The sequence below is a fragment of the Gymnodraco acuticeps genome, unplaced genomic scaffold, assembly GCF_902827175.1.
Source record: "Gymnodraco acuticeps unplaced genomic scaffold, fGymAcu1.1, whole genome shotgun sequence".
NCBI lineage: Eukaryota > Metazoa > Chordata > Actinopteri > Perciformes > Bathydraconidae > Gymnodraco > Gymnodraco acuticeps.
This window is the reverse complement of record NW_022991375.1, coordinates 4764119-4787594: the sequence shown is the minus strand read 5'-3', so window position 1 is coordinate 4787594 and position 23476 is coordinate 4764119. Positions and strand designations below refer to the sequence as shown.

General features: G+C 40.9%; 3 protein-coding genes across 10 annotated transcripts; 2 read left to right on the top strand and 1 right to left on the bottom strand.

The window, feature by feature from the left end:
- The first annotated feature begins 215 nt into the window (after positions 1 to 215).
- On the top strand, positions 216 to 6156 carry LOC117562985 (ras-related protein Rab-5A-like). Of its 2 annotated transcripts, none has more exons than XM_034241076.1 (6): positions 216 to 396; positions 1782 to 2000; positions 2408 to 2559; positions 2803 to 2925; positions 3559 to 3652; positions 3786 to 6156. In XM_034241076.1, the coding sequence occupies exons 2-6, from the start codon at positions 1835 to 1837 to the stop codon at positions 3896 to 3898; spliced, it is 648 nt and encodes a 215-aa protein (XP_034096967.1). In that variant the 5' UTR covers positions 216 to 396; positions 1782 to 1834; the 3' UTR covers positions 3899 to 6156. The 2 variants fall into 2 exon arrangements, with proteins under 2 accessions (XP_034096967.1, XP_034096966.1); XM_034241075.1 differs by having other exon boundaries at positions 1779 to 2000.
- A 384-nt stretch (positions 6157 to 6540) lies between these two features.
- On the top strand, positions 6541 to 15016 carry kat2b (K(lysine) acetyltransferase 2B). The gene is made up of 18 exons (XM_034241045.1): positions 6541 to 6843; positions 7725 to 7851; positions 7956 to 8101; positions 8200 to 8286; positions 8374 to 8555; positions 8643 to 8834; positions 9054 to 9157; positions 9270 to 9395; positions 9932 to 10065; positions 10356 to 10564; positions 10656 to 10782; positions 10873 to 10983; positions 11416 to 11559; positions 11647 to 11761; positions 11877 to 11907; positions 12000 to 12063; positions 12919 to 13003; positions 13496 to 15016. The coding sequence occupies exons 1-18, from the start codon at positions 6649 to 6651 to the stop codon at positions 13687 to 13689; spliced, it is 2373 nt and encodes a 790-aa protein (XP_034096936.1). The 5' UTR covers positions 6541 to 6648; the 3' UTR covers positions 13690 to 15016.
- Positions 14944 to 21149, bottom strand: sgo1 (shugoshin 1). 7 transcript variants are annotated; one of them, XM_034241050.1, is made up of 10 exons: positions 21096 to 21149; positions 19742 to 19888; positions 19421 to 19620; positions 19275 to 19318; positions 19117 to 19181; positions 17953 to 18783; positions 16830 to 16916; positions 16290 to 16460; positions 15893 to 16070; positions 14944 to 15785 (listed from the first exon to the last, which is right to left on the bottom strand). In XM_034241050.1, exons 2-10 carry the CDS (start codon positions 19884 to 19886, stop codon positions 15638 to 15640), a joined length of 1869 nt encoding a protein of 622 aa, XP_034096941.1. In that variant the 5' UTR covers positions 19887 to 19888; positions 21096 to 21149; the 3' UTR covers positions 14944 to 15637. The 7 variants fall into 7 exon arrangements, with proteins under 7 accessions (XP_034096941.1, XP_034096939.1, XP_034096940.1 ...); XM_034241048.1 differs by lacking the exon at positions 21096 to 21149 and adding an exon at positions 20016 to 20264; XM_034241049.1 differs by lacking the exon at positions 21096 to 21149 and adding an exon at positions 20068 to 20264.
- Positions 21150 to 23476: the final 2327 nt, after the last annotated feature.

Genomic DNA, 23476 nt, shown 5'->3' with positions numbered 1-23476 from the left:
CAGTGTTATGGCAATGAAAATCCATCGTCCCAGGCGCCTTCAACAATGCAACATAAATATATAAAATAATACAAAATATTGCTAAAAGAAACAGAATAGAAATAAAATAGAGCAAAAATAACTATTTATGTTATGTTATGTTATGTTATGTTAAGCTGAAAACTCCTTCCTGGAGGGCAGCGTGCTCGTGCTGTGTGACGTGGCACGGTGGGCGGAAGAGCTTGTTTGTGTTTTGGTTCTGAGGGGAGTTGCGAGACGAAAGAAAGGAGGAGACGTGACGGGATTGTTGAAACTGTTTTCTTGTTTCCCAAACACCAACCACCACAGTGTCCCGGGTTCCGTGTGTAAATACTGCATCAGTGGTATTTAAAGTAAAAAACATCGTCTGGCTCTCAGGTAGAGTACTTGACATGAATCGGCAAGTTGTGGTTTCCAGCTGGCTGACTGGCTCACGGGGGACTAACGTTAGCTTGTGCTACTGCCTGTAGCTAGTGTCGGTGATGTTTGATAGCTAAGGGAATGCAGAAATACAGGCCTTTTTCTACGTCTTACTGGGTCCAGCTTTTCCTATTCTTTGTTGATATGTTGTCATTAGTAAGTGGCCAGTAATGTCTGGTATAGCAAGCTGAATGACAGGCTTACAGTTGACTTTGTGACAGCTAACAGCTAAATGGGTGTTACCAGGTCAGTGGGTGGAATGCTAACAATGCTAACAAGCTAATGTCAATGTTTGTTAATTGGAGGTTGGCTACTCCCCATTAAATAACTTAAGTCAGCCAACACAACATTTCAGTTTCTTGTCGTTCATGACAATACAACGACTGGCCTGTTATGCAATCGTATTTTTGTATTTATTTGAAAGTTGACCCTGTCGTTTTAGGTGCTTTTCTGAAAGTGGTTGGGAGGCTAAAGTTGCTAGTCAGTTAAAGAGCTGTGTTAGGCTAAAAACAAGTACGTTAACTAGCTAGTGAACGAAAACGAATGCATGACTACAGCTATCATAAGCAAGTGTGTTTGCAGTCAACTAACGACGGTAATAAATGTCGAACATTACAGTGCGCAGCGTTTGTTGACAGTCCCGGTCTTGAGTACACGCAGTTAGTTTTTCACCCAGGTGTGTCTTCGCATAATTGCTTTCTTTTTGCTTCATCACTTGTCAAATGTGTTTGGAAAACAAATAATAAATGCTTGATTTCATATCCTCTGAAGCGAAACTTAATAGTAACTTGCATGGGCTTCCTGTCATAGATCATGTTATTTTCAATGTATTGAAGTTTTTTTTTGCATGTTGACAAATTAATTTGACATGTGTGTGTGTGTGAACGCTTTTCGTAAAGCAACATCTGTCACTAGGTTGATATTAATTTTGCCTTTTGATTTTGCAACAAAACTTAAGGTTTAGCATAAACAGGCTTAAACTATGGCCTCAGACCTCACCATAGAGACCGTGAACACCTCTCCAATATCATCAACAATGTCTAAGATATGCTTTACAGAGGCTTTTTGGTAGATCCATTTCCACTTTTGGACAGTCTTGTTATTTTAAGTTCCATCACCTGCAACAGCAGAGGACTTAATGTTTTCGAGTGTTATTGTTGTCCGTCCATTTGTCCCTCCCATTTAATTGATATCCCAACGCAATATCTCAGAAAGATCAGGTTGCGTATTTCTAATTCCCTTCTAACTCCCATCTAACATCTCACATAGAAGTGTTTAGCAGTACAATACATGTTCCTTACTCATTGATACTAACCTATCTCTTTTCTTGCATGTTGCAGTAGAAGTCCTCCTTGTGAGGTTTGGCACACAGGACAGCGGGGGATCTGACTAGGTCATGGCCAATCGGGGAGGAGCTACGAGACCCAATGGACCCAATGCAGGGAACAAGATCTGTCAGTTTAAGCTGGTGCTGTTGGGGGAGTCAGCCGTGGGGAAGTCCAGCTTAGTGCTCCGATTCGTTAAAGGGCAATTCCATGAATTCCAGGAGAGCACGATAGGAGGTCAGCTTCATATCAACACACTATGTCGCAATAGCTGCTAGTTGGTTGTAACTCAATTATGTGAGATTCATGACAGTCTTTCATCTAGCTCTTTTGGTGCTTTGCTATTGTAATGACAGCGCCTTAAAAAGAAACATTTTTAAAGTAATAAAAAAAACATCATTGTAGAAGTTAATTGTTTTAGTCATAGTCACTAGATTTGTAAATTAGCTCTTGAATTAAGCCACAAGTGTCATCTGTAGAAATACATTGCGACAAAAGTGGAAAAAATTAAATATTTTGATTTTGCAAAATTCATATATATATGTATGACTTATATTGTTTACATGAAGTTATAAAGTGTTGTTTTGGTGTCAATATTGATTATCTAATGCTTACTCACCCCTCTGCTTATCCTTTTCTTTCAGCTGCCTTTCTCACCCAGACAGTGTGTCTAGATGACACAACGGTGAAGTTTGAAATCTGGGACACTGCCGGTCAGGAGCGTTACCACAGTTTGGCCCCCATGTATTACAGAGGAGCACAGGCCGCCATCGTGGTCTACGACATCACAAACGAGGCTAGTTGATTCCCCCTTGGATAAGTTATTTTCATAGTTTTCCAACATTTTACTCTCACTAACGTTGGAGAGATGAGCATAATGCTGCCCTCGAGATTAAATGTCAGATTTCTTCTGGAGTGTACATCAAGTTGAAGGGCGGGTGATTGCCAATGTGAAAATGTGATTTTTAATGGAAATATCTATTGCACTTACTGATCACATGAATGAAATGACAGATAACACAATATGTTCTATTTGTAGGAGTCCTTTGCACGGGCTAAGAACTGGGTGAAGGAGCTGCAAAGACAAGCCAGCCCTAACATAGTCATCGCTCTGTCAGGCAACAAGGCCGACCTGGCCACCAAGCGAGCTGTCGACTTCCAGGTCAGAGCAAACAAACTGCGTCGTACAGTCGGTATTAGCTTTGAGTTTCTTGGAAATACTGAGGGGTGTACCATGAAGTGAAATGAATGGTTAAGTTAGCGTTATAGTCGTACTGATGTTCAGATTTTCCGACTGAAAGCACCTTTGTCTAATCAACCCCATTTTAATATAGCGTTATCAGTAACGTAATCAGTAGTCAATATATGGGCTAATACATTATATTTAAATGTTTTAATAGCACAAGTGCGGTTCATGCAATCTGTCTATGTTGTGCTATGGAAAAGGCAAATGATGCCCCTTTATTGGGAACGTGCACAGAGCCTGATGATCAAAGCCTGTGTTAACAGAGCAGATAATCACCGTTATTGTTCCCAATGTCTCTGTATGGAGTCTCAAGCTCACTCCTACCAGATAAGGCTACTATACATTTTTGATAGTTTGCGGTACACCCCCCTAATCTCCTACTTCTCATAGATATCTATATTTTGTCTCAATTTTATTTTTTTATGTATGTAAGTCGCTTTGGATAAAAGCGTCAGCTAAATGAAATGTAATGTATCCAAGACCCACACAAGTGATTTATTCTATCTAATTGTTTTTAAATACTTGCATGTGTACTCATGGTGTTGACAGGATGCCCAATCCTACGCAGATGACAACAGCTTACTTTTCATGGAGACGTCGGCCAAGACATCTATGAATGTGAACGAGATATTTATGGCTATTGGTGAGTAATTCTTGAAACGTATAGATTTTGATAAATAGATTATTTTGAATTATAGAACGTATACCACTGCACCCTGCAGATAAAAAGTTGCAGTTTATTTTGTTATTAAGTATAGTTTTGCTTTTCCCTCAAGCCAAGAGATTGCCGAAGAGTGAGCCCCAGACTGCGGGGGCTAGCAGTGGGCGGAGCCGGGTGGTGGACCTGACACCTGCGCCGCCGGCCAAGGCTCCGTGCTGCAGTACCTAACGTGAAGACCCCCGCCCTCCATTCACCTGTAGAGCAGTAACTAATGCGGCCGATGTCCTGAATGCCACCGCAGTTACTAATGCAATGTGGTGTACTCTTATCCCTCTTCCTGCAAAACAAGAAAATATACCCTGTGCCCCCCCCTTTCTTTTTGCAGTAACGAACTCAATGCCATTACACTGATCTCTTCACACGGCCACGCCTCTTTTCCTCCATCACGGTTCCGCTGCTACCCGATTATGCCTCATAACCAATCTTTTTCTTCTTTTCCGCCATCCAGCTTGTTACATCTGTCAATTATTATTGATAGATTAACGATAGCAGATATTAGAGATGTTAGTGCACCCTGCCTTCCATATCCTTTCTTCTCACCAAGAGGAAGTGGTTACTTCCCTATTATGGGATAGCTTAAGACTTTACTACTGCATTTCTTATTCTGGTCTTCTGTTTTTGTTCTTTTTGATAATCTTGTTACTTATTATTGTCAAAAAGATGGATGCACAAAACTACCTATATGGCCTAAAATAGAAAAATTAAAACAATTAGTCTGCAGCAGCACAGAAACAAAGGTCTATCATAGAAGAGGAGGGTACTATCGTGATCTGAGAAAGAGGAAAGGCCTGTGTTTTCCAGGTCCTTTCCCCTACTTAACCTAAAGTAGCACTAGTGTATATTTCTCTAAAGCTCCATTCTGGGGCCATGCCTGCTTCTAGATGTCCATAGTGGCATTGTGCAATGTTTCACAGTATTTACTCTGTGACTTGAGTGTCTGCAAGGACCAATGCAGCACAATAAAAAAGAAAACCCTGCTCCACACAGCTTTCTCCACAACAAGGCGGCCTCTGAGGTCACAATCTCCTGATGCAGTGTCCTTTGATACATCTTGTGCAGACCATCTCTTTGTGGTTATCCTCGGGTCTCTTGGTTTCTGCCTTGGATGGTTTTGTTTATGCAGATTACCTATTCTACTGTGTTAATGTTGTCGGACCGCTGCTAGGTTTGCACCTGTTAAAAGCAAAAGGTGATGGTAGAGGGTTGGGAGTTGCAATATGTAAGGCTGCTTCATAATCACCAGTTTGAATCATAAATATTAGTCATCTTTCTCCTGTTTAGGAAGTGCTTTAGAACATTTGTGCATCACAGTGTGTACAAACTAGGCCTGGGCTGGCTGGCAGATGACAGATTTCATCCATTGACTCACTCACACGTGCCCGTTTGTGTGTGTTGTGTGAGGTTTGAACACATTTGCACATGAACACACACATTACGTTGACTTCCTCCCTCTGAACTGTGTCAGATATAAACATAACTGTACATAAACACACACAGTCTGTTACACCTGTCCGTCACCTGTGTTGAGCACACTTTTTTCTCCCTGTCCCACCCCCACACTTGACATTGTTACATACAGCGACACATGCACACACGCACATATACATACATGTGGTCAATAACTCTTTTTCCAGGTCTTACTCATGCCTTGCACTAATGATGCTCATTACTATATCTTGTCATAATTACAGCCAGTGTGATATACATATATATATAAAAATATAAATATATAAATAATATACTGTAAATAGGGTGTTGCAGTGTAGTCTACTTTTTTTCGATTTACCAGTGACAGGACTAATGCTTGCTAGGGAGATGTCTAGAAAATCTATCTAAAAAACTGTACAGTTAGCAGAAAATAACAGCTACAATCTGGGTTTGGAGTTTGGTTGCTGTAACTTTTTTCACACAAATGGTTAAATTATAATCAGTGGTGGTCTTTATAAATGTATGTAGTGTTATTGACAAAAAAAGAAATTGCATTTATTTAGATGTCTGTCGAAAAAAAATAATATCCAAATATTTTGGTTTATATTTTTAACAGTATCTCTCTCGCATTTCACAAATTCACTAATCTCGTGTTTAGTGGTATCAGGCTACTTGTCCACATTTCTCCCTGTAAGTAGATCTGAACTTCCAGAAACGCTGGTTGTAAAAGCTCCAGAGAAGGCAGAACTAATACAAAACAGTTTGATTAACCAACTGTCTGCCTTTTTAACATCTCAGTAGTCTTGTGAAGATATTGTCGGAAACGTGTAACAACTATCAGCTGGCACGATGGTCATTCATAAATAAATGAATTAAAACATAATAAGGATGTAAATTGTATGTTTTTTTTTCATTAACACTTAATTGCACCCGAGAACCTTTAAATGCAAGCATTTTACCGTACTGTTATGTAATGACCAAATAAATACTGAAATCAATTTGATCATTTATTATTGCCATCAGACTTTGTGTGTGTGTCGAACTCCCCCCCCCCCCCCCCAAACACGTCATGTTAGTTATTGTATAGGTTACAGTTTACCTCTCATTCATCCCTACTCATAGGTCGTTTTAATGTTCTATTAATATTGGGTTTTTCTATTAATTTGACTAATTCCTGTATGCAAGCCTTGAATAAACACGGTTCACTAGTCACTGTGATCAGATATGGCTCAGCATGGTAAGCCACATTTTACCTATTAAGTTTGACCTTGAACATTTGCTACAAACTGGTGCATTTTGTGACCTATCCTCTGAATTGTAGTGAATTTGGCCTATCCCACTTGAGTCCCCTAGCGGAGGAAAATGGGCCTACAGTGAGAAATTAAAAAATAAGGATGAGCGCCATGTCTGATCCTCCGCTTGTGGAATAGAGAGGACGGCAGAGCGAATATAACCCGGGCCGGGGGTCCCGTCGGGGGTCCGTGTGAATCATGGCCGACAGCGCTGGGATTCAGCAAGGTTCGCCGGCCATCGGGGCGGCGGGCCTGGTCCCGGCCGCTCCGGGAGCCGGGGGGACGGAGGGCGCCGCTGGAGGATCCGCACGTATCGCCGTAAAGAAGGCGCAACTCCGCTCTTCACCTCGGCCGAAGAAACTGGAAAAACTCGGAGTTTATTCATCCTGCAAAGTAAGCGATACCTGCAGATGCCTGACTCTTAAAACACTGGTTTGATGGATGTATTCTTAATTAATCCTATTTCCTGTGTTTGGTTGCAATAGTTTACGAAATGCAAGCGCAGCAAAGGAAGCCATTGCCGCACTTCATTTTTTTCATTTTGCATGCACAGACCGATTATTGAAAGAGGGATATTAATAATATAGTTAATGAAAGCGTTATTTATGCAGAACTCTTAAGCAGAGGCCTCTCAGGTGCAAGCTTTCCGCTGGATGTGTAATGTTACTATATTTCTGTCTAGGTGGGGGGTCGGTGAACGTAAACATTGGCTTGGCGCTGTTACTTGGGAGTAGCTGGCTGTGTGCAGAATGGCTGCATGATCCCACTGTTTGTGCTCGTGCACGGTCTGTGGCGTTACACGGGAAACGATACTGTGTCTCCGTGCCGTCTGTCAACGCACGGTGTTAAATAGACAGTATTTTATTGGTTTTATGCAGTAAATCATCCGCAGAGTGGGACGAGGTCTTTGTTTTGACAGGGTGACAGCTGCTGAAGGGGCGGAGTTTGTTTTTGTTTCAATGCGCATGCTCAGTGCGGCAGCTCCAGCTGACGCTGACAGGCCAAAGATGCTCTTAAATATATGTTAATGCAGCTTTGGCCCATTTATAAAAATATATATATATAAGAAATTATAATTATAATTCGGCACTGACTAAAAAGCGGTTAAAGTGTGCGAGTGACTGAAATCAGCCACTCTACCTAAAGTGTTTTCTTAAAAGATCACTTCAACTTGCATCAACAGCAAGTATGAATTATGTGTTTCACAGATAAAAAGGTTTTTAATTAAATAAAGTAGGTTGGTCTTGATCTGTTCTCCTGCTTGTTTTTCCTAGGCAGAGGGAGCCTGTAAGTGTAACGGCTGGAAGAGTCAGAACCCCCCTCCTACGCCCCCGCGAACTGACCAGCCGTCCAGCACAGTCAACCTGCAGGAGCCTTGCCGAAGTTGTTCTCACACCTTGGGTATGTCAGCCAGTCTAGTAATTAAACATACAGCTGATATTGATACTATATTATAATCAGCTGTTTTGGCTATACCATTTTAAGGTTTATTCTTTCTTTCCTAGGTGATCATGTGACCCATCTAGAAAATGTTTCCGAGGAGGAAATGAACCGACTTCTAGGTATAGTCCTGGATGTGGAATACCTCTACACATGTGTTCACAAAGAGGAGGATGCTGACACTAAACAGGTCTACTTTTCCCTTTTCAAAGTAAGTCTCCGCTTTTACAATCCAAATATACAAAAACGTGATTTTACAACCAGCATTGTGTACATGTTAACATCCCCCCTTTACTGCTTATTTTTCAGCTGTTAAGGAAATCAATCCTACAGATGGGAAAGCCAATGTTAGAAGCACAGGAGAGTCCTCCGTTTGAAAAACCTAGCATTGAACAGGTAATCAATGGTTTATCCTGTAAATCAACTGAAACATAACCTTCTTGTGTTTGCGTTCTTAATCAAGTATCTTCTCTTTCCAAATAGGGGGTGAATAACTTTGTCCAGTACAAATTCAGCCACCTGCCATCAAAGGAACGTCAAACGATAATGGAGCTGGCCAAGATGTTTCTCAACCAGATCAACTACTGGCAGCTGGAGACGCCGTCCCAGAGGCGGCAGAGGGTTCCCAATGATGACGCGGCGGGATACAAAGCCAACTACACCAGGTAGCAGCACTGCCAGACGTCCTGCCAGATTTCCTGTCAACATACACTTGTTTACAGCCAGTTATTTCTGTGTTGTGCTCATTGTAGATGGCTCTGCTACTGCAACGTGCCTCAGTTCTGCGACAGTCTACCCCGGTACGAGACAACCCAGATCTTCGGACGGACGCTTGTGCGTTCGGTGTTCACTGTGATGAGAAAGCAGCTGCTGGAGCAGGCCAGACAGGAAAAGGACAAGCTGCCACCTGAGAAACGCACACTCATTCTCACACACTTTCCCAAGTAAGATAAACAAACATTTAGAAACTCTAAAATGCCAAAGACATATACCACAAACTTAATTATATATTCAGACTAACCTATAATTAGCGGTACAGCAGAGAAACTTACACTACACATACATGCATGTTTCCAATATAAAGCTACACAGTTACCACTTTCATGTATGTATACATGTCCGGAAGCCTTTTTAATATAGTTATTTTGTTTTGTTTGGCTCAGGTTCCTTTCTATGCTGGAGGAGGAGGTGTACAGCCATAGCTCTCCAATCTGGAGCCAAGACTTTTTGGCTGGAGCGTCAGGAGGGCTGATCCCTAACCATACAGGTAGCACACACACTCACAACAAAAACACTCCCTTTATGTTGGGAGTGTAAGAAACAATACTTAAGAATATGATCATAAAAACATGTTGTGACACTAGATGTCCTTTCTGTAGTTATCAGTGCGCCTCCTGTGGCCAGGCCGCTGTACTACAGCCCCAGCCCTGTGTCAGTGGACCCATCCACCTGCGGCAGCGTCAGTCCTGCCAGGAAAACCGCTTCTGTACTGGAGCCAAACCCAGGTATGACGGTCAAACCTGTTATTACTCATAAGGTTACAATTATTCCGCATTATTACAAAACATCTGTGAGAAAACAGTGAGCACTAATGTTTTACATTTATTGTTATGACATATGCACCTGAGTCCTTTGGCTAAGAGAGATATTTATTGGCCATCTGACTAGAATTTGGATTTAAAATAAAATGTTCCAAAAGTTCAGCAAACACATTTCCTCAAATACTTATTTGAATGTTGGCCTTTAAGCTGTATAAAGAAACAGAAGTGAACAACATCACAGAATTGCTCCTAGTATACTGAAAGTAAGAGATGAACTTAAGCTCACCTTAAATGCGAGGTCACATCTTATCTGGATATAGATACACTACTTAACTGCTGAGACTGTGTTTAAGAGACATGTAATTAGATAGACAAGATAAGATAAAACTTTATTCGTCTCAAGAGAAATGGCTTTTCAGCAGTTGCAATACAAAGTGAAACAAGTGCAAATATAGAAGTTTAACATAAGTACCTTCCTCTGCTTACATACTTTATCACAGTTGGAGAGAAACGTAAACCTTCAGAGCCTCTCCCCCATGAGGAAAACAAGCGCCCCAGGGTGGTGGGGGACATCCCCATGGAGCTCATCAATGAAGTCATGGCAACAATCACAGACCCTGCCGCTGTTCCAGAGGTAACAAATGAGCTTAAAAAATATCTTAGCCATTAACAAGACCCGATAACTTTGCATTCCCAAAGTATGTTGCTGAACTTCAAAAATATGTTCTTCACTAGGCACGATAACTGCCGGTCATGTTTAATAACTGCCGGTCATGTTTAATACTGTCAATGACCCACTTGTGAGACCCAGATAGTGTCAGTAATAGTTTTATGAAGTAGTAAAGAGTGCTGTGTGTGTTTATTTTCCCACTCGATGATAAGAACAAGGTGATCATAATATTTGATCCCTTCCTCCATGTGCAGACCAGTCTGCTGTCGGCTCACTCTGCACGCGATGAAGCTGCCCGTCACGAGGAGCGCAGGGGGGTGATTGAATTCCACGTTATCGGGAACTCCCTCAACCAGAAGCCCAATAAGAGGATCTTGATGTGGCTCGTCGGCCTCCAGAATGTGTTCTCTCACCAGCTGCCACGCATGCCCAAGGAGTACATCACACGGCTGGTGTTTGATCCGTGGGTGCCACCGTACTTTATCACCACTCATCCCATTTAGAGATGAAGTGGAGGTACATTCTGACTGAAATTCATGTCTTTATTTTGACAGGAAGCACAAGACGCTCTCTCTCATCAAAGATGGCCGTGTGATCGGAGGGATCTGCTTCCGAATGTTTCCATCGCAGGGCTTTACGGAGATCGTCTTTTGTGCCGTGACCTCCAACGAACAGGTCAAGGTGAGAGCACTTCCTGTCTGTCAGCTCGGTGAACTCACTGTGTGATGGTTCAGTTTGAACTCTTCCCTTTTTTGGCTGTGTTTTCTGAAGGGATATGGAACCCATTTAATGAACCACCTGAAGGAATATCACATAAAGCACGACATCCTCAACTTCCTCACGTATGCTGATGAGTACGCCATCGGCTATTTCAAGAAACAGGTAACATGTGATGTCCATTAAAGTGTAACATGCTTTAAATACAAATATAGTTCTAGTCATAAGATGCAATATTCTCCCTCCCTCTTCCCTCCTGATCCTCTTCACCGTGCTTACATAAAAACCTTAACATGACCTGCAAAAACAAACAAGAAAACAAATGATTTTACTGAACATATAATGAACTTTGCTTTTTTGATACTTGAGAATCTGCCTTTTTTTACTCTACTACTGTATTTCTAAAATTAATTAACTAGCACTTGGCAGCATTTTTACTGCTTTTCACTTACTTTTACTTTTTGGTCTTGAAAGTCTCTTAATGATTTTGTTTTTAATGAAATAGTTTAAATTAAAGCTTTTTATGGGGCTTATTTTTGTAATGGTATATTACAGTGTATGTACAGGTTAAAGAAACATAAATCTTCTCTCTCTCAGGGTTTCTCAAAGGATATCAAGGTTCCCAAGGCCAAATATGTGGGCTACATCAAAGACTATGAAGGAGCCACGCTCATGGGCTGTGAACTCAACCCCAGCATTCCCTACACAGAGTTTTCCGTCATCATCAAGAAGCAGAAGGAGGTGTGTGTTTTTACATTTAAAACTGTTTAATTGGCTACTTTTTTTCTCCTGCAATCACTATCGTTTCGCATTATTTGTCTCCCTCAGATCATCAAGAAGCTGATAGAGAGGAAGCAGGCTCAGATCAGAAAGGTCTATCCGGGGCTTTCCTGTTTTAAGGAAGGAGTCCGGCAGATTCCCATCGAGAGCATTCCCGGCATTCGTATGTTATTTACAATATTGACTTTACAGCATACAGTTTATCTTTTTCAACACTATTATCTAATCTTTTTCAGTAGGATATTGGAGGTTCATTTGAGTTTATTTTATATCAACAGGTGAAACTGGCTGGAAGCCTATAGGAAAAGGGTGAGTTTGTCTCTGCTGTACAAGATATTAACCTAGCAGAGTGCCTTAAACTTCAAAATGGAATGTTGTTGCTGTTTCTTATATGACTTTAGGAAGGAACTGAAGGACCCAGATCAATTGTACAGCACTCTGAAAACCATCCTCCAACATGTGAAGGTGAGCAACAGATACCAGCCTACACTCGCAGGGTTACTTTTAAAGAAACATATATATTACCATACTTTAGTGTTTAAGAAAGAAACAGCCAAACGGCTCGCTGCACCCGCACTGCGAGGGGGACCCAAGTTCCCATCAGCAAAAACACGTGGGTTTGCTATCCTGGCTCCAAAATGGTGGAATGAGCTCCCCATTGAAATCAGGACAGCAGATAGCTTACACACCTTCCGGCGCAGACTGAAAACTCATCTCTTTCGACTCCACTTCGAGCGATAGAACTATTAACAAAGCACTTTTATACTAATAAAGGACTGGCTTACCTAAAGCCAGTTGAGTAGCACTTGAAATGTTTTTGCTCTATGAAACCTGATGTACTTATATGATTCTGTTTTCTTCAAGGTTGTATCTTGTTGGTCGAACGCACTTATTGTAAGTCGCTTTGGATAAAAGCGTCAGCTAAATGCAATGTAATGTAAAAGAAATAAAGAATCAGCGCAGCAGCTGTTTCTGTAAACCAATCTCGAAAATGCCCCTGTGTCTGGTTGGTCAGTGTTTACTTGTCTTCCACATCTGAGGCATCTCTCCAGCGTCATTGCAGTCAGGAAATACTGTGGTGGTACTGTAGTGACACGTATACCTGTACATTGTTTCATTTTGAATTAAAATCATAGAGCCTTATGGTACCCCTGACAGCTTGTTTAAAGGAACCGTTTCTGTACTGCATATTAAGCACATAGATACTTTCACTGTATTTATAGAGCCCATAGATCTGTTTTATAATAAATAAAGACACTCTTTACAACGTAAAAAAACAAAACACGCTTAATTCTTATCCGACTGTTCTTTATGTCTCAGAGTCACCCGAACGCCTGGCCTTTCATGGAGCCGGTGAAAAAAACAGAGGCACCTGGGTACTACCAAGTCATTCGCTTCCCCATGGGTATGAACACAGCATATATCATTGGAACACACTCGCTAATAGACTGACTTTATTCTTTACAGATAAACGTAATCATAGAAGAAAATACTAAGGGGTAAGACATTGCAGATGATGTTCAAGGACACATCAGCAGTTCAGATGCATGCTGGGATTGTAGGATGTGTGTTCTGGCTGAAGGTCAGTCTCCTCTAGAGGAGACTTAACATTTCATATTTGTAGTATTCGTGCATCATCATTTTTTTGTCCATTTGAAAGTCGTATGCACTATTCAACAGTTGTGCATTTCTTTGTAGAATAGAAACTGATCTCCTGACAACACATTTAGCACACTATTGATTTCATTCATAGTTTCTGCCCAAGTGGTACTAGAGAAAATATAAAGTTTGTTATGTGTTTAAGGTTTTATAGGTTTGGTAGCGTACATATTTAGCTTCTGACAGTCAACATTGAAAGTAGTATAAATGGTGGACTTCACTCTTTTTCTCCTCACAGATCTTAAGACAATGAGCGAGCGTCTGAAGAGCAGGTACTACATGACACGCAAGTTGTTCATGGCCGACATGCAGCGCATCTTCACCAACTGTCGTGAATACAACCCTCCAGAGAGCGAGTACTACAAGTGTGCCAACCTACTGGAGAAATTCTTCTACACCAAGATCAAAGAAGCAGGCCTCATCGAGAAGTAGAGGAGAGGAAAAAATAGGCTTTTCCTCGCCTTCACAGAACAGACTCAGACTATGAAGGGTTAAGGTTAGGTCATGGGTATGTGCATGGAGAGATTAAGAATAGGACTACTGATCTGGAGGGGTGACGTTTCAGAAACACATATCTTCATGTTAAAGGTGCGAAAGGGTCTCGGATCAGCACTCTTCAAATGTACAATGCATGCTGGGCCGGATCGTGAATCAGTAGCTTTGACTGATATAAACACTGAAAGATAAGCCACGAGGGAAGGCCCTTTTTGAAGGCCTGCGGGACTGTTGCTGACATCAAGCAAGGGGAGAACTGTGTCTTCATATTTCATCACACATCCCATGGAAAAACAGGGCAGAGGAAGGTGATACATATTGAACAGGGCAGAAAACTTCAGTTATTATTTCTGTCTTAGACGTTGGAAGGTAACACAGGATGACAGCTGATTGGAGATTCACCGTACATCTTACTTTGTCGCCCTTCATCTCTTCTCTATTTTCTTTTTCATACTTTCACCCCCTGCCTTTTTGGGCGTCTGCCTCCTCCTCTCAGTTGACTCAGGTAGAGTTCTTAAGAGCAGCGACCACACCTACATTGTATTAAGTCATAACACAAGTGTTTCCTTTGAGGAAAGTGACTGAGACTTCAGGTTTTGCTGTCAGTTTTAACTTGGTTCTTGTGCAGAGCGTTATAAAGGTCAACGTTTTTCTGTGTGCTGAGTTCATCCTGCCAAAAGACGGATACATACTTTAAATGTGTACAGAGTTCAATTATTTGAAAGCACTTATACCCACTGTATATTTTAAATGTGTATATATCATATATTTTCTGTTTCAGAACAAAAAAAAACAATCTTCTTTTCCCAATAAGCCGCTTAGGGCAGTTTGACTATCGAATTGCACTTTTATTTTTCCAAGTATTAGTTAACATAAATAACAGCATTGTCTTTTCTTCAGAATTTGTTTTACATTTGAATTAACGCTGTTGACAAAGGACTAATTCAATGATCTAGTTTATTCTTATTTATGTTCTGTAATTTAAAAGAATTATGCTTAAGACAAGGTCTTAATTTATTCTCTTATTTTTTGTCATGCAGATGGAGATTAATAACTTTATACTTTGGAGATAAATGAAAAGATTGTGCAATACTATGTAGTTTTGCTGTTTTGTAAAAAGGTGTTTGTACTTTTCAAACTTTAGGAAAAAAATACATTTTGTAAGATGTCTGGAAAAGAATGATTTCATGCTCTTTGTACGACTGGTTTTAATGACATAGTATTAGCCTATTTTATAGACTGAATAAAACAGAAGTGAGGCTAATTTAGTGTTTGTAGTTTTTCAAAGCTCATCTCATTCTCAGTGTTTCTGCAACAATCCTGAAGTTACAGCAACATACCTCTCTCCACTGGATTCACATCAGGAACACATTTGAATGAAATACATGTTTAACAATGCTAAATTATCGCAGTGATGATGGTTTAATAGTAATAGTACAATTCATTAATCGTAAATTCATTTAAAAGGTCATAGTTGTAAAAAAAAAATCCCTTATGACATACAATTCTGAAAAAAGTCATAGTGTCGTAAAATTCAGGAAAAAAGCACACAGTATGTCGTAAGTTAACTTAAAATGTCATAGCATATGTACACATGCAAAGTTCATATGACAGTATGTTATAAAATGCCTTAATACGGTCATAGTATAATATGACTTTAGTCAGGATGTTTTAATAAAACCACACGGAATTTAAGACAAATGGCAATTAGAATTTGGAAATCGTAAAAAAAGCCATTAATACATTTAGCTAAAGATTACAAGGAGAATTTAAAATACGTTTTGCAGCAAACATAGTCAATAAAATAACATCTGAAAATGATCACAGTAGTTCACATAAAGAAATAACCTAGAGAAGAAAAAAAAATGATCACTTGTGAAAGCTATTAATTCAACAAATGACACATTGCATTTCTCAACTGGCCATTATTTGAATTCCTTGATTTCGGCACAGACGTCCTGCGAGACTTCTGCTTGAAAATAGGAGAGCGGAGGAACTGCAGGTCGGTGAACTTATCTCCGCGCCGAAGTTTCCTGTCAAGATGACAACGATACAGTTGAGCATCCATACAGTAAAATGTGAACATAAATGAAATCAATGAATCAGTTAGAGAAAGGGAAGCATCCATATGTGAACTTACGCATTTATGGTGGGTTCCTTGTAGTCCACGACGCTGGTGTAGCGCCTCTTGCGAGCAGGAACAGGAGTGGAGCACAGGGCCTCGGAGATCATGAAGAACGGGCGATGGGCTGCAGGGGACATATTGGTCACATCACACAGACTCAAGCCCCGCTCTGCTGTCCTTACACCAAGCCCACCTGTAGAAACTGTGATGTTAGACGTGACCCAGAAGCAAGAGAGGAAAAAGCTGAAGGTACTCATGTGTGCACACACCAGTGAACAGATAAAGATAAAAGTACACAGGAGCCAATTCAACAAGAAGTGACAGTTGAGTGAAAATGTGATCTGGCCAAGCCTCTCAAGTGCCCATGTGATTAAGATTTAAATTCGCAAAGCAACTTAGTGACAATACGTACGCTTCTTGCATGTCTTGAGGGTTTTGTGGGGTAGAAGAGGAGCCCCTTCCCCAGAGGAATCTCCAAAACTGGACAGGACGCTGTTTATCCTCTTCATCTCCTCTTTAACCAGAGGGCTGACGGACGGCAAACAATCCTTCTCACTAACCCCTGGGAGAGGTTCTGAAAAATCAACACGAACAAAAACACACATAGGCATCTTTACTTCAGGAATTCTGATCAGCAGAAACAGACACTCACGCCCAAAAAGGAACTGCTCAACCAATCCCCCAGATGTCTTTATTATAGGTCTCAGAGGATATCACTATTACTAGGTCATTATGAGACAAAAGAAGAACATAACATCGTGCTACATTTTTAGGCTGCACGAGAGCAAATACTAAAAAAGGCATACATTTGTTTTACTATGTGATGTCATGAGATGCATCGAGTTGCTGCCGAACAACATTCATTAATGTGACAGGAGTGTGGCAGTGACTGAGCAGCACCTTGTTCATGAGCACTATAACAATAGGATACACAAAGCAGACATTTACTCACCACGGTTATTGACCTGTCTCAAGATGGCTGGGTCAGGGCTGTTAGGAGCTTCTTCCATCTCAGGCTCTGCAGCCTCGTCTCTGAAAACTAGAAACACAAAACAATGAAATAAATGGTTAAAATATAACAAGGAATCAGCAATAACTCCCGAATGTTTTAACTCGATATAGCTAATTTCATATGTAACATTTCTTTTAGTAATTCAATAAATAGGTTGTCCATGTGAAATAAGCATGTTGCAAAGGCTTGTTTGTCCTCCTGTGTGAATAAATACAAATGCAAGGAGTACGAAGAGTTTTCTCTTGTAATTAAGAACTTTAGTGCAATTTAACTTGACAGTGAAAACACTGACTATGTTTACATGCATGCACACAAAAACAAAGTAATCAAATGAAGATAATAGTCTGATTTAACTACACTAAGGTATTCCCATAAGCAGAATTATGGGTATAAGTACGAAGGAGTTGATCAATAAAGCTTAAGGAATGAATGAAGAAGATCTTGCACACACTGCTGTTTAACGGGTTGACCTTTACACATTATTCTCCACAATTATTATTTAGAGAAAACCTTGTCCTGAGCTGAATGAAATATTGTATTTTGGGGTGATGGAGCTCAAAGTTTGGATTTGCTGCCAGTTGTAGTTCAGTTGGTTGATATCTCAATATATTATTTCATCTCGAAGGGATTCCATTGAAAACCAATTCATTAATCGATCAAGTCCTGATTTGAACCTTTTAAAGAACCACAAAACTCAACACTTACCAGTAGGGCTGCTCGATTATGGCAAAAATCATAATCTGGATTATTTGGGTCAATAATTAATATCACGATTATTAAAACGATTATCCATTTACTTTGAAAACATCAATTTATTTAAAAAAAAAAAAAAAGTACAGTACTTGAAATGTACAGTACTTGAACAGTACGTTTTTAACAGTTGATTACCCTGAACTTTAAGTATAATTCAACTGAAAAACCAATACAAAAAAAAGTTATACAAAAAAAAAGTCATAATAATAAAAAAATAATAGTTTTATTTCGATTACGTTGTTTTCGTAATCGTTGGAAGCCATAATCGGAATTGCGATTAAAATACGATTAATTGAGCAGCCCTACTTACCAAGGATCTCCTGTTGCAAAGGGACGCTTTTCTTCTGCCTGATGACTTCAGAGGCCCGCCGCCCTGTTCGAGTGGTAATCTTTTTGGACTTGTCAGGTGAAGTCTGTCTCCATCTGGTCCGCTCAGGGACATAAAGACTGTCCTCTGATTCAGAAGATGACGAAGAAGGACTGGACTCATCCTGTTTGGAAACTACAGGTAGAGCTTCAGTTTGTGGAGTCTCCTCCCTGACAGGCGTGGACGGCTGGTTGTCCTCGGCCTTGGCCTTGAACGGTGTGACATGAACCGCCTCTTCACAGTCGAAGTCAAACGTGTTGTTAAATCCCAGTGAGGTGTTGAGCTTATTCCCTTGTGACAGAGGACCTGTTTTGGCCCTTGTTGCGGACCGGTCCCGACTCTTGGAGCGAGTTCTGGGTTTGTCCCAAGGTTTCTTTAACGGGACTCGGTCTGCTTTGCGGCCTCTCTCTGGTTTCTGTGCAGCAGGTACTGGTTTTGTGGACGGCGTCTGCTGAGTTCTTTTACTGCTTCGACGCTGCTGGTTGTTTTCCTTTGGTGGGACAGGTTCAGGAGTAGAATGCTGAAACTCCACAGTGTCAACGGGGTCCGCTAAATCTGGCTCTGGTTCGCGCTGTGGCTGATTTGTATTTTCAACATCACTGCGAATTGGACTTGCAATCAAAGTATCCAAGCCTGCGATGTGGGACAAGTTTTGTTGCACACGCTCAGACCTCCTCCTTCTTTCTCTATCCGCATGGCCTCGCCTCACAACCACCGTAGATGGCAAGGTAATCTGCCTTTCAGATTGTGCATTCCTTTCAGAGGGCTGAGGGTCTGCGAAGAAAAGGGCACAATCAACAATATCATTACAACTAGGGATGTCAAGATCTGATTGTGGAGTTATAGCTATCGGTGTCATAATGAGCACAAGTACTTTTTAAATAAATAGTAAACCAGGTGATCTGAAGAACAACCAATATTTCAACATGTTTTCTTGCCTGCGGATAACACTCATGGCAGAATGCATAAATTAATGAACAAAATGGTATAAAAGAACTCAACTGACAATAAGTCAACAATTATGGCTAATCCTTACCATTGTTATTATATTAAAGCATCAGAGTAGAGTAGTAATCGTAGTATTTAGTAGAAGTAGTGTGTATATACCTGTACAAATTGGTGAGGCTTTAAACACACTGGGCTTTTCAAGGTTCTGGCTGCTCCTCTTTCTCCTGTAAATCAAGAGGTAAAATATCCCGATCATTCATAAAACTCAGGATAAAATACAGTTTTGTCAAATAATTTGTGTTTTTAAAAAAACTTACCCTGGTAAATCCACATGGTACTTGGGTTCAGCAACGGTTGAAGTCTAAATCAATGAGAATGAAATGATATGTTTTGTTTCAAAGGGCATCTAGCATTACAACAATTAAAAGAAAGGAACAGTTTATCAACAAGCGTCTAGGTGTACCTCTAACGCTGCAGCTTCCTGCTCTTTGAGCTTCCTCTTGAGCAGAATGAGGTGAAGGAACAGGGCCTGTCGCTCCCTCTTCAGCTGCAGAATCATTACATTAGCATGACCCAGCTTTTCCTTTTCAGCTTGCAGAGCTACTGCCAGCATCTTGTTGTTCTGCTGGACCCCGAGCAGGAGGGTGCTGGCAGATTGAACCACTAGAAGAAAACATTGGATGGATGTTTTACACTTCACCAGCATGTCAACATATTTAGCATATCTGCATCTATGTACCACAAATGTGATTGCTGACATTCAATATAAGCCTTGTTTCCGTACCACTGTTTGTGTTGATTTGTATTAACCTTCCTCTGTTGGGAGCTGAGGCACTCTCCAGCCGTTTGTTTCTCTTTTCCTTCATCTTCTCCTTAATGTCCTCCAGACTCTGCTGAAATGACTTCTTCTGGGCCCGTTCTTTCGTCATGGCTTGGGATTTTTGATTAGTTAAAAATGTGTTTACTTTATCAAACATATCAACATCGTAGCGCAGTGATATTATGCACCAAAACAAACGACTAGGCTAACATGCTAGCTACGTTAGCTCGACATTTACCGTTCACGTTATCCAACAAGCCGTCTGCAGTGTGCCGTAAAGTTGGACTTACCAGCACGAGTATATCACCAGGCGGTTTGTGAATGTTAACTATCGCTTCAAAAAAGATGTAAGGTATAAATAAAACAGTTATTCCATTTTAAAACAGCGTTGCTTGCATCGTCACGACGCCAGTTGACGTTCGAATTTTGAGTCGGGGCTGTTGATTGGTCAGAATTTGAGACAACGTCACTTCCGTCACATGAAACTGCTGTTCACAAGGTGGCGCCAATGGATAGCAATCGTTCTTATTATACATCCATGATAGCAACACTTGATGTACATGTCCTTATTCGTCTGCGTATTTTGATAATTTGTGACCAAACAGTAACGTCAGACCACAACACAGCAGCACACCGAATACCTAGTATAATTATTGCCGTCTTAATCGGCATCTTTTCACCGTTTTGCCTGTAGCCTATGTCTGCGTGGGAGGGAAACAATGCAAACCACTGGGAAAATAGAGGCATAGTACAAATCTGAAAAAGAAAATTAGATTAGCCCTCATCAAGGGTCAGGTTCATTCAGCCAATGAAAAATGACTAATTGGGTATTTATAATTGACTGGTGAAGATAAGAGCTGTAGCCGTGCTCTGAAGTGCTTTGCTGCATGTGGATAGAGAGCTGATAACTGTGTTAATCTAAAAGCCCTATGACAAGCAAAATTTGAGTTATATTCCCTGAGGGTTTTCTGAAACTCGTTTCAAACCCTTTCAAAATTAGATTGCATACAGGAGCTCAGAAAGCAAGTCAATTATTAGATTAATGTAACTTTTATTTTTGAGCTAGTAGCTATGTTTGGCCAATAGGCTATAGCCTATACAGTCTGATCTTGACAATATTCCAGGGTAAGGCTCCTATTCTTTCACACACACATACGGGTTTTGGGCCGAGCGCGACACCGTACTTCCGGTATCAACCATTTCCCACGAGGTGCAAGCAGAATATCATAGTCGATTGCCTTAATCAATATAGTCAACTCTAAAATACCACATATATGCATTGGCATGATAATATTATTGTGACAAGTGGGGTATTCACCTGGTGTTTCCAGAAGATAGACGTAGATGCCAAAATCGACCGAAGGCCACTTTTGAGGGTCGTAATTCCATACATTGTACATCCAACAACCCACACAGCTCTAGTTTACGCTGGTAACGACCTAGAGCACACCCCTCAAGTCCAGAGATGTAATCCGAAGTCATGCAGCGATTTCTTCGGTCGTTAATTCAGAAAAAAAACCTAGTGTGCTCTGCCTGGCAACATTAGCTAGCTGTTTATATTAGCATCTCCAGGATTTTTGCACCTCCAGAAAAATGGCGTCTTTATAAAACAATATATGGCGCGCGTTGCATTGTGGGTAGCTGTGACGTCACTGTGTGTGAAAGAATGTTGTTGTTGTCCCCCCCATTGTACATAGTGCTTACAAGTATAGCTATTTCTTCATGCATACACAACATTTTCCTAAAGCTCTTTACTTCAATGTCATAAGTACTTAAGTACCCATTACTACCCTAAATGTTCTATAAATATTGGAATGTAATGTAAAGCACCTCTTCATGATCTCATTTACTTTCCAAAGTCAAACAGGCATGTCTTATTTGGCAGGGTGCTGGGAAGAAACTCCCACCTTCCCTGCAAACCACTGCAGCTAATGTAACATCCATTAGGACCTTCTGTCAGTGATGATCCAAGAAAGTGTCCATGACGGCCAACTGAATGGCATATTAAGGCAACAGGATGGGGCTTGGTAAAGCTTGGGTGTTGTCAGTCTCACCCTGAAAACAAATTACTTCAGCAGGGCGCCTCAGCTGTGAAACAGGCCTGAACTTTCAGGATCCATGAGCCCGAGTTCTTGATTTAGCTGACTTTTCTCAAATGTTTGATGCTTTATATGTTCTCAATGTTTGTTTTTTTCCAAAGCAAGTATGTATCAGTAGCTGTCAAGCTTTATTACAAACTATACACACAATGTTATAGACTTATTTAACCTGCAGCTGACATCATGCTTTTTACAGTCTTGTAGGTGTGAGGTACAAGTGTTCTGTTACCAAGTGGGCTACAGACCTGTAATGACTCACTGTTTGAATAATAAGATCACTTCTATCTGTGTACCTAGGTAGGTTTCAACATCCCTTTGAAACCCAACAACAGCAGCACTGAGCCCCAGACACACAACCAGCTCTCTGTGGGGTGCAGCTTGGTCATTATGCCTTGCAGCCTGCTGTTGAAAACCCTGCTGAGCCATTTGCTTCACAGCCTACATCCCCTCCGTTTACAGATCTGTTGCTCCATGCCATACCGCAGGAAAGCCTCACTGGGACTTAACAAATCCTCTCTGCTGCTGTAAGAGCAACTAAGGGAGGAACTTTAACTGACTGGTTTGTTAAAGACAGATGGTGCTTGTGCCACAGCTCCCCACTGCCCACTCATCTTTTGTCTACTCACTAAAGCCAGAGAAACACAGCTACCAAGGGCAGCTTTTACAGGTATTTTAGTGTAGAAGTACCAACCTAAGCTGTGTCCCTCAACTTAACTTTTTTCTCCTATGTTTAAAGTATAATAATGGCATTTTGGTGATGTATTTGAGCTGACTGAATACACTTAATTTATAATGCACTCATATGAATGCCAACAATGTACTTGCAAATGGAGTTCAAGTTTTATTTTCCAGATGATATTCAGAGAGAGATTTATTTTCCAACAGTCATCTAAGAGTATCTGATTGCACTTATCCATGACCACCTTTGTTTTATTATATACAGAAGTAAAAATGCTGCATTCCCGCGCCAAAAGCTCATTACCTTATTTTTCTCTGTGACCTGCCCTCACATGGCATGCAAAGGCCTTTGTTTTACCTTTGTACTCTCTCCAGGTATCCGAGAATAAAACATTCCCCGGATGCCAAGTCAGGCTTTGTGTTGCTGACATATGTTTATGTGTGCATGCCTGCCACGAATTGGCTAGAGGAGTGAGAGACGAAAAGGCGATGGAGAGAGTGACTGTGAACGTCAAGTGAGATAACGAAAGAAAGATGACAAAAAGTGAGAGAGAAAAGGCAGTGAAGGAAGGTGAGAGAATGAGGGAAGGAGGAAAGAGGACAGAGAAGGTCTGGATTCTGACAGACTGCAGAGAAAAGAGCATCCCACACACAGATGTTCACAATCCTCACCCCAGAAAATGAATAGTGATGATAATGACTGCTGTGACAACTAGGATTATCAGGAGCCGTGATTGATTCGAATATATTTATCTGAATTGGCCTGTAGAACTATTTTCTTTGGAGCGCCTGCTGGAGACAGAAGAAAAGAAAATATCACTAATTACTCCACTTTAGTGTCAGTTGGCTGATGAAAGACTAAAACAAAAACATAGCCTGAGAGGTCGTAGAAAGTTGAAGAAGCAGCGATCACTCACTCAGC

Bases quoted from the DNA above. Each gene is read 5' to 3' on its own strand.
- kat2b (XM_034241045.1), top strand. From the start codon at position 6,649: ATGGCCGACAGCGCTGGGATTCAGCAAGGTTCGCCGGCCATCGGGGCG. The intron at 7,852-7,955 runs GTATGTCAGCCA...TTTCTTTCCTAG, and splicing joins AAGTTGTTCTCACACCTTGG to GTGATCATGTGACCCATCTA. The intron at 10,783-10,872 runs GTGAGAGCACTT...TGTTTTCTGAAG, and splicing joins CCTCCAACGAACAGGTCAAG to GGATATGGAACCCATTTAAT.
- sgo1 (XM_034241046.1), bottom strand. From the start codon at position 19,934: ATGTTTGATAAAGTAAACACATTTTTAACTAATCAAAAATCCCAAGCC. The intron at 19,182-19,274 runs GTAAGTTTTTTT...CTTGATTTACAG, and splicing joins TACCATGTGGATTTACCAGG to GAGAAAGAGGAGCAGCCAGA. The intron at 18,784-19,116 runs GTATATACACAC...TTTTCTTCGCAG, and splicing joins AGCCTCACCAATTTGTACAG to ACCCTCAGCCCTCTGAAAGG.
- LOC117562985 (XM_034241076.1), top strand. From the start codon at position 1,835: ATGGCCAATCGGGGAGGAGCTACGAGACCCAATGGACCCAATGCAGGG. The intron at 2,001-2,407 runs GTCAGCTTCATA...CTTTTCTTTCAG, and splicing joins CCAGGAGAGCACGATAGGAG to CTGCCTTTCTCACCCAGACA. The intron at 2,926-3,558 runs GTCAGAGCAAAC...TGGTGTTGACAG, and splicing joins AGCGAGCTGTCGACTTCCAG to GATGCCCAATCCTACGCAGA.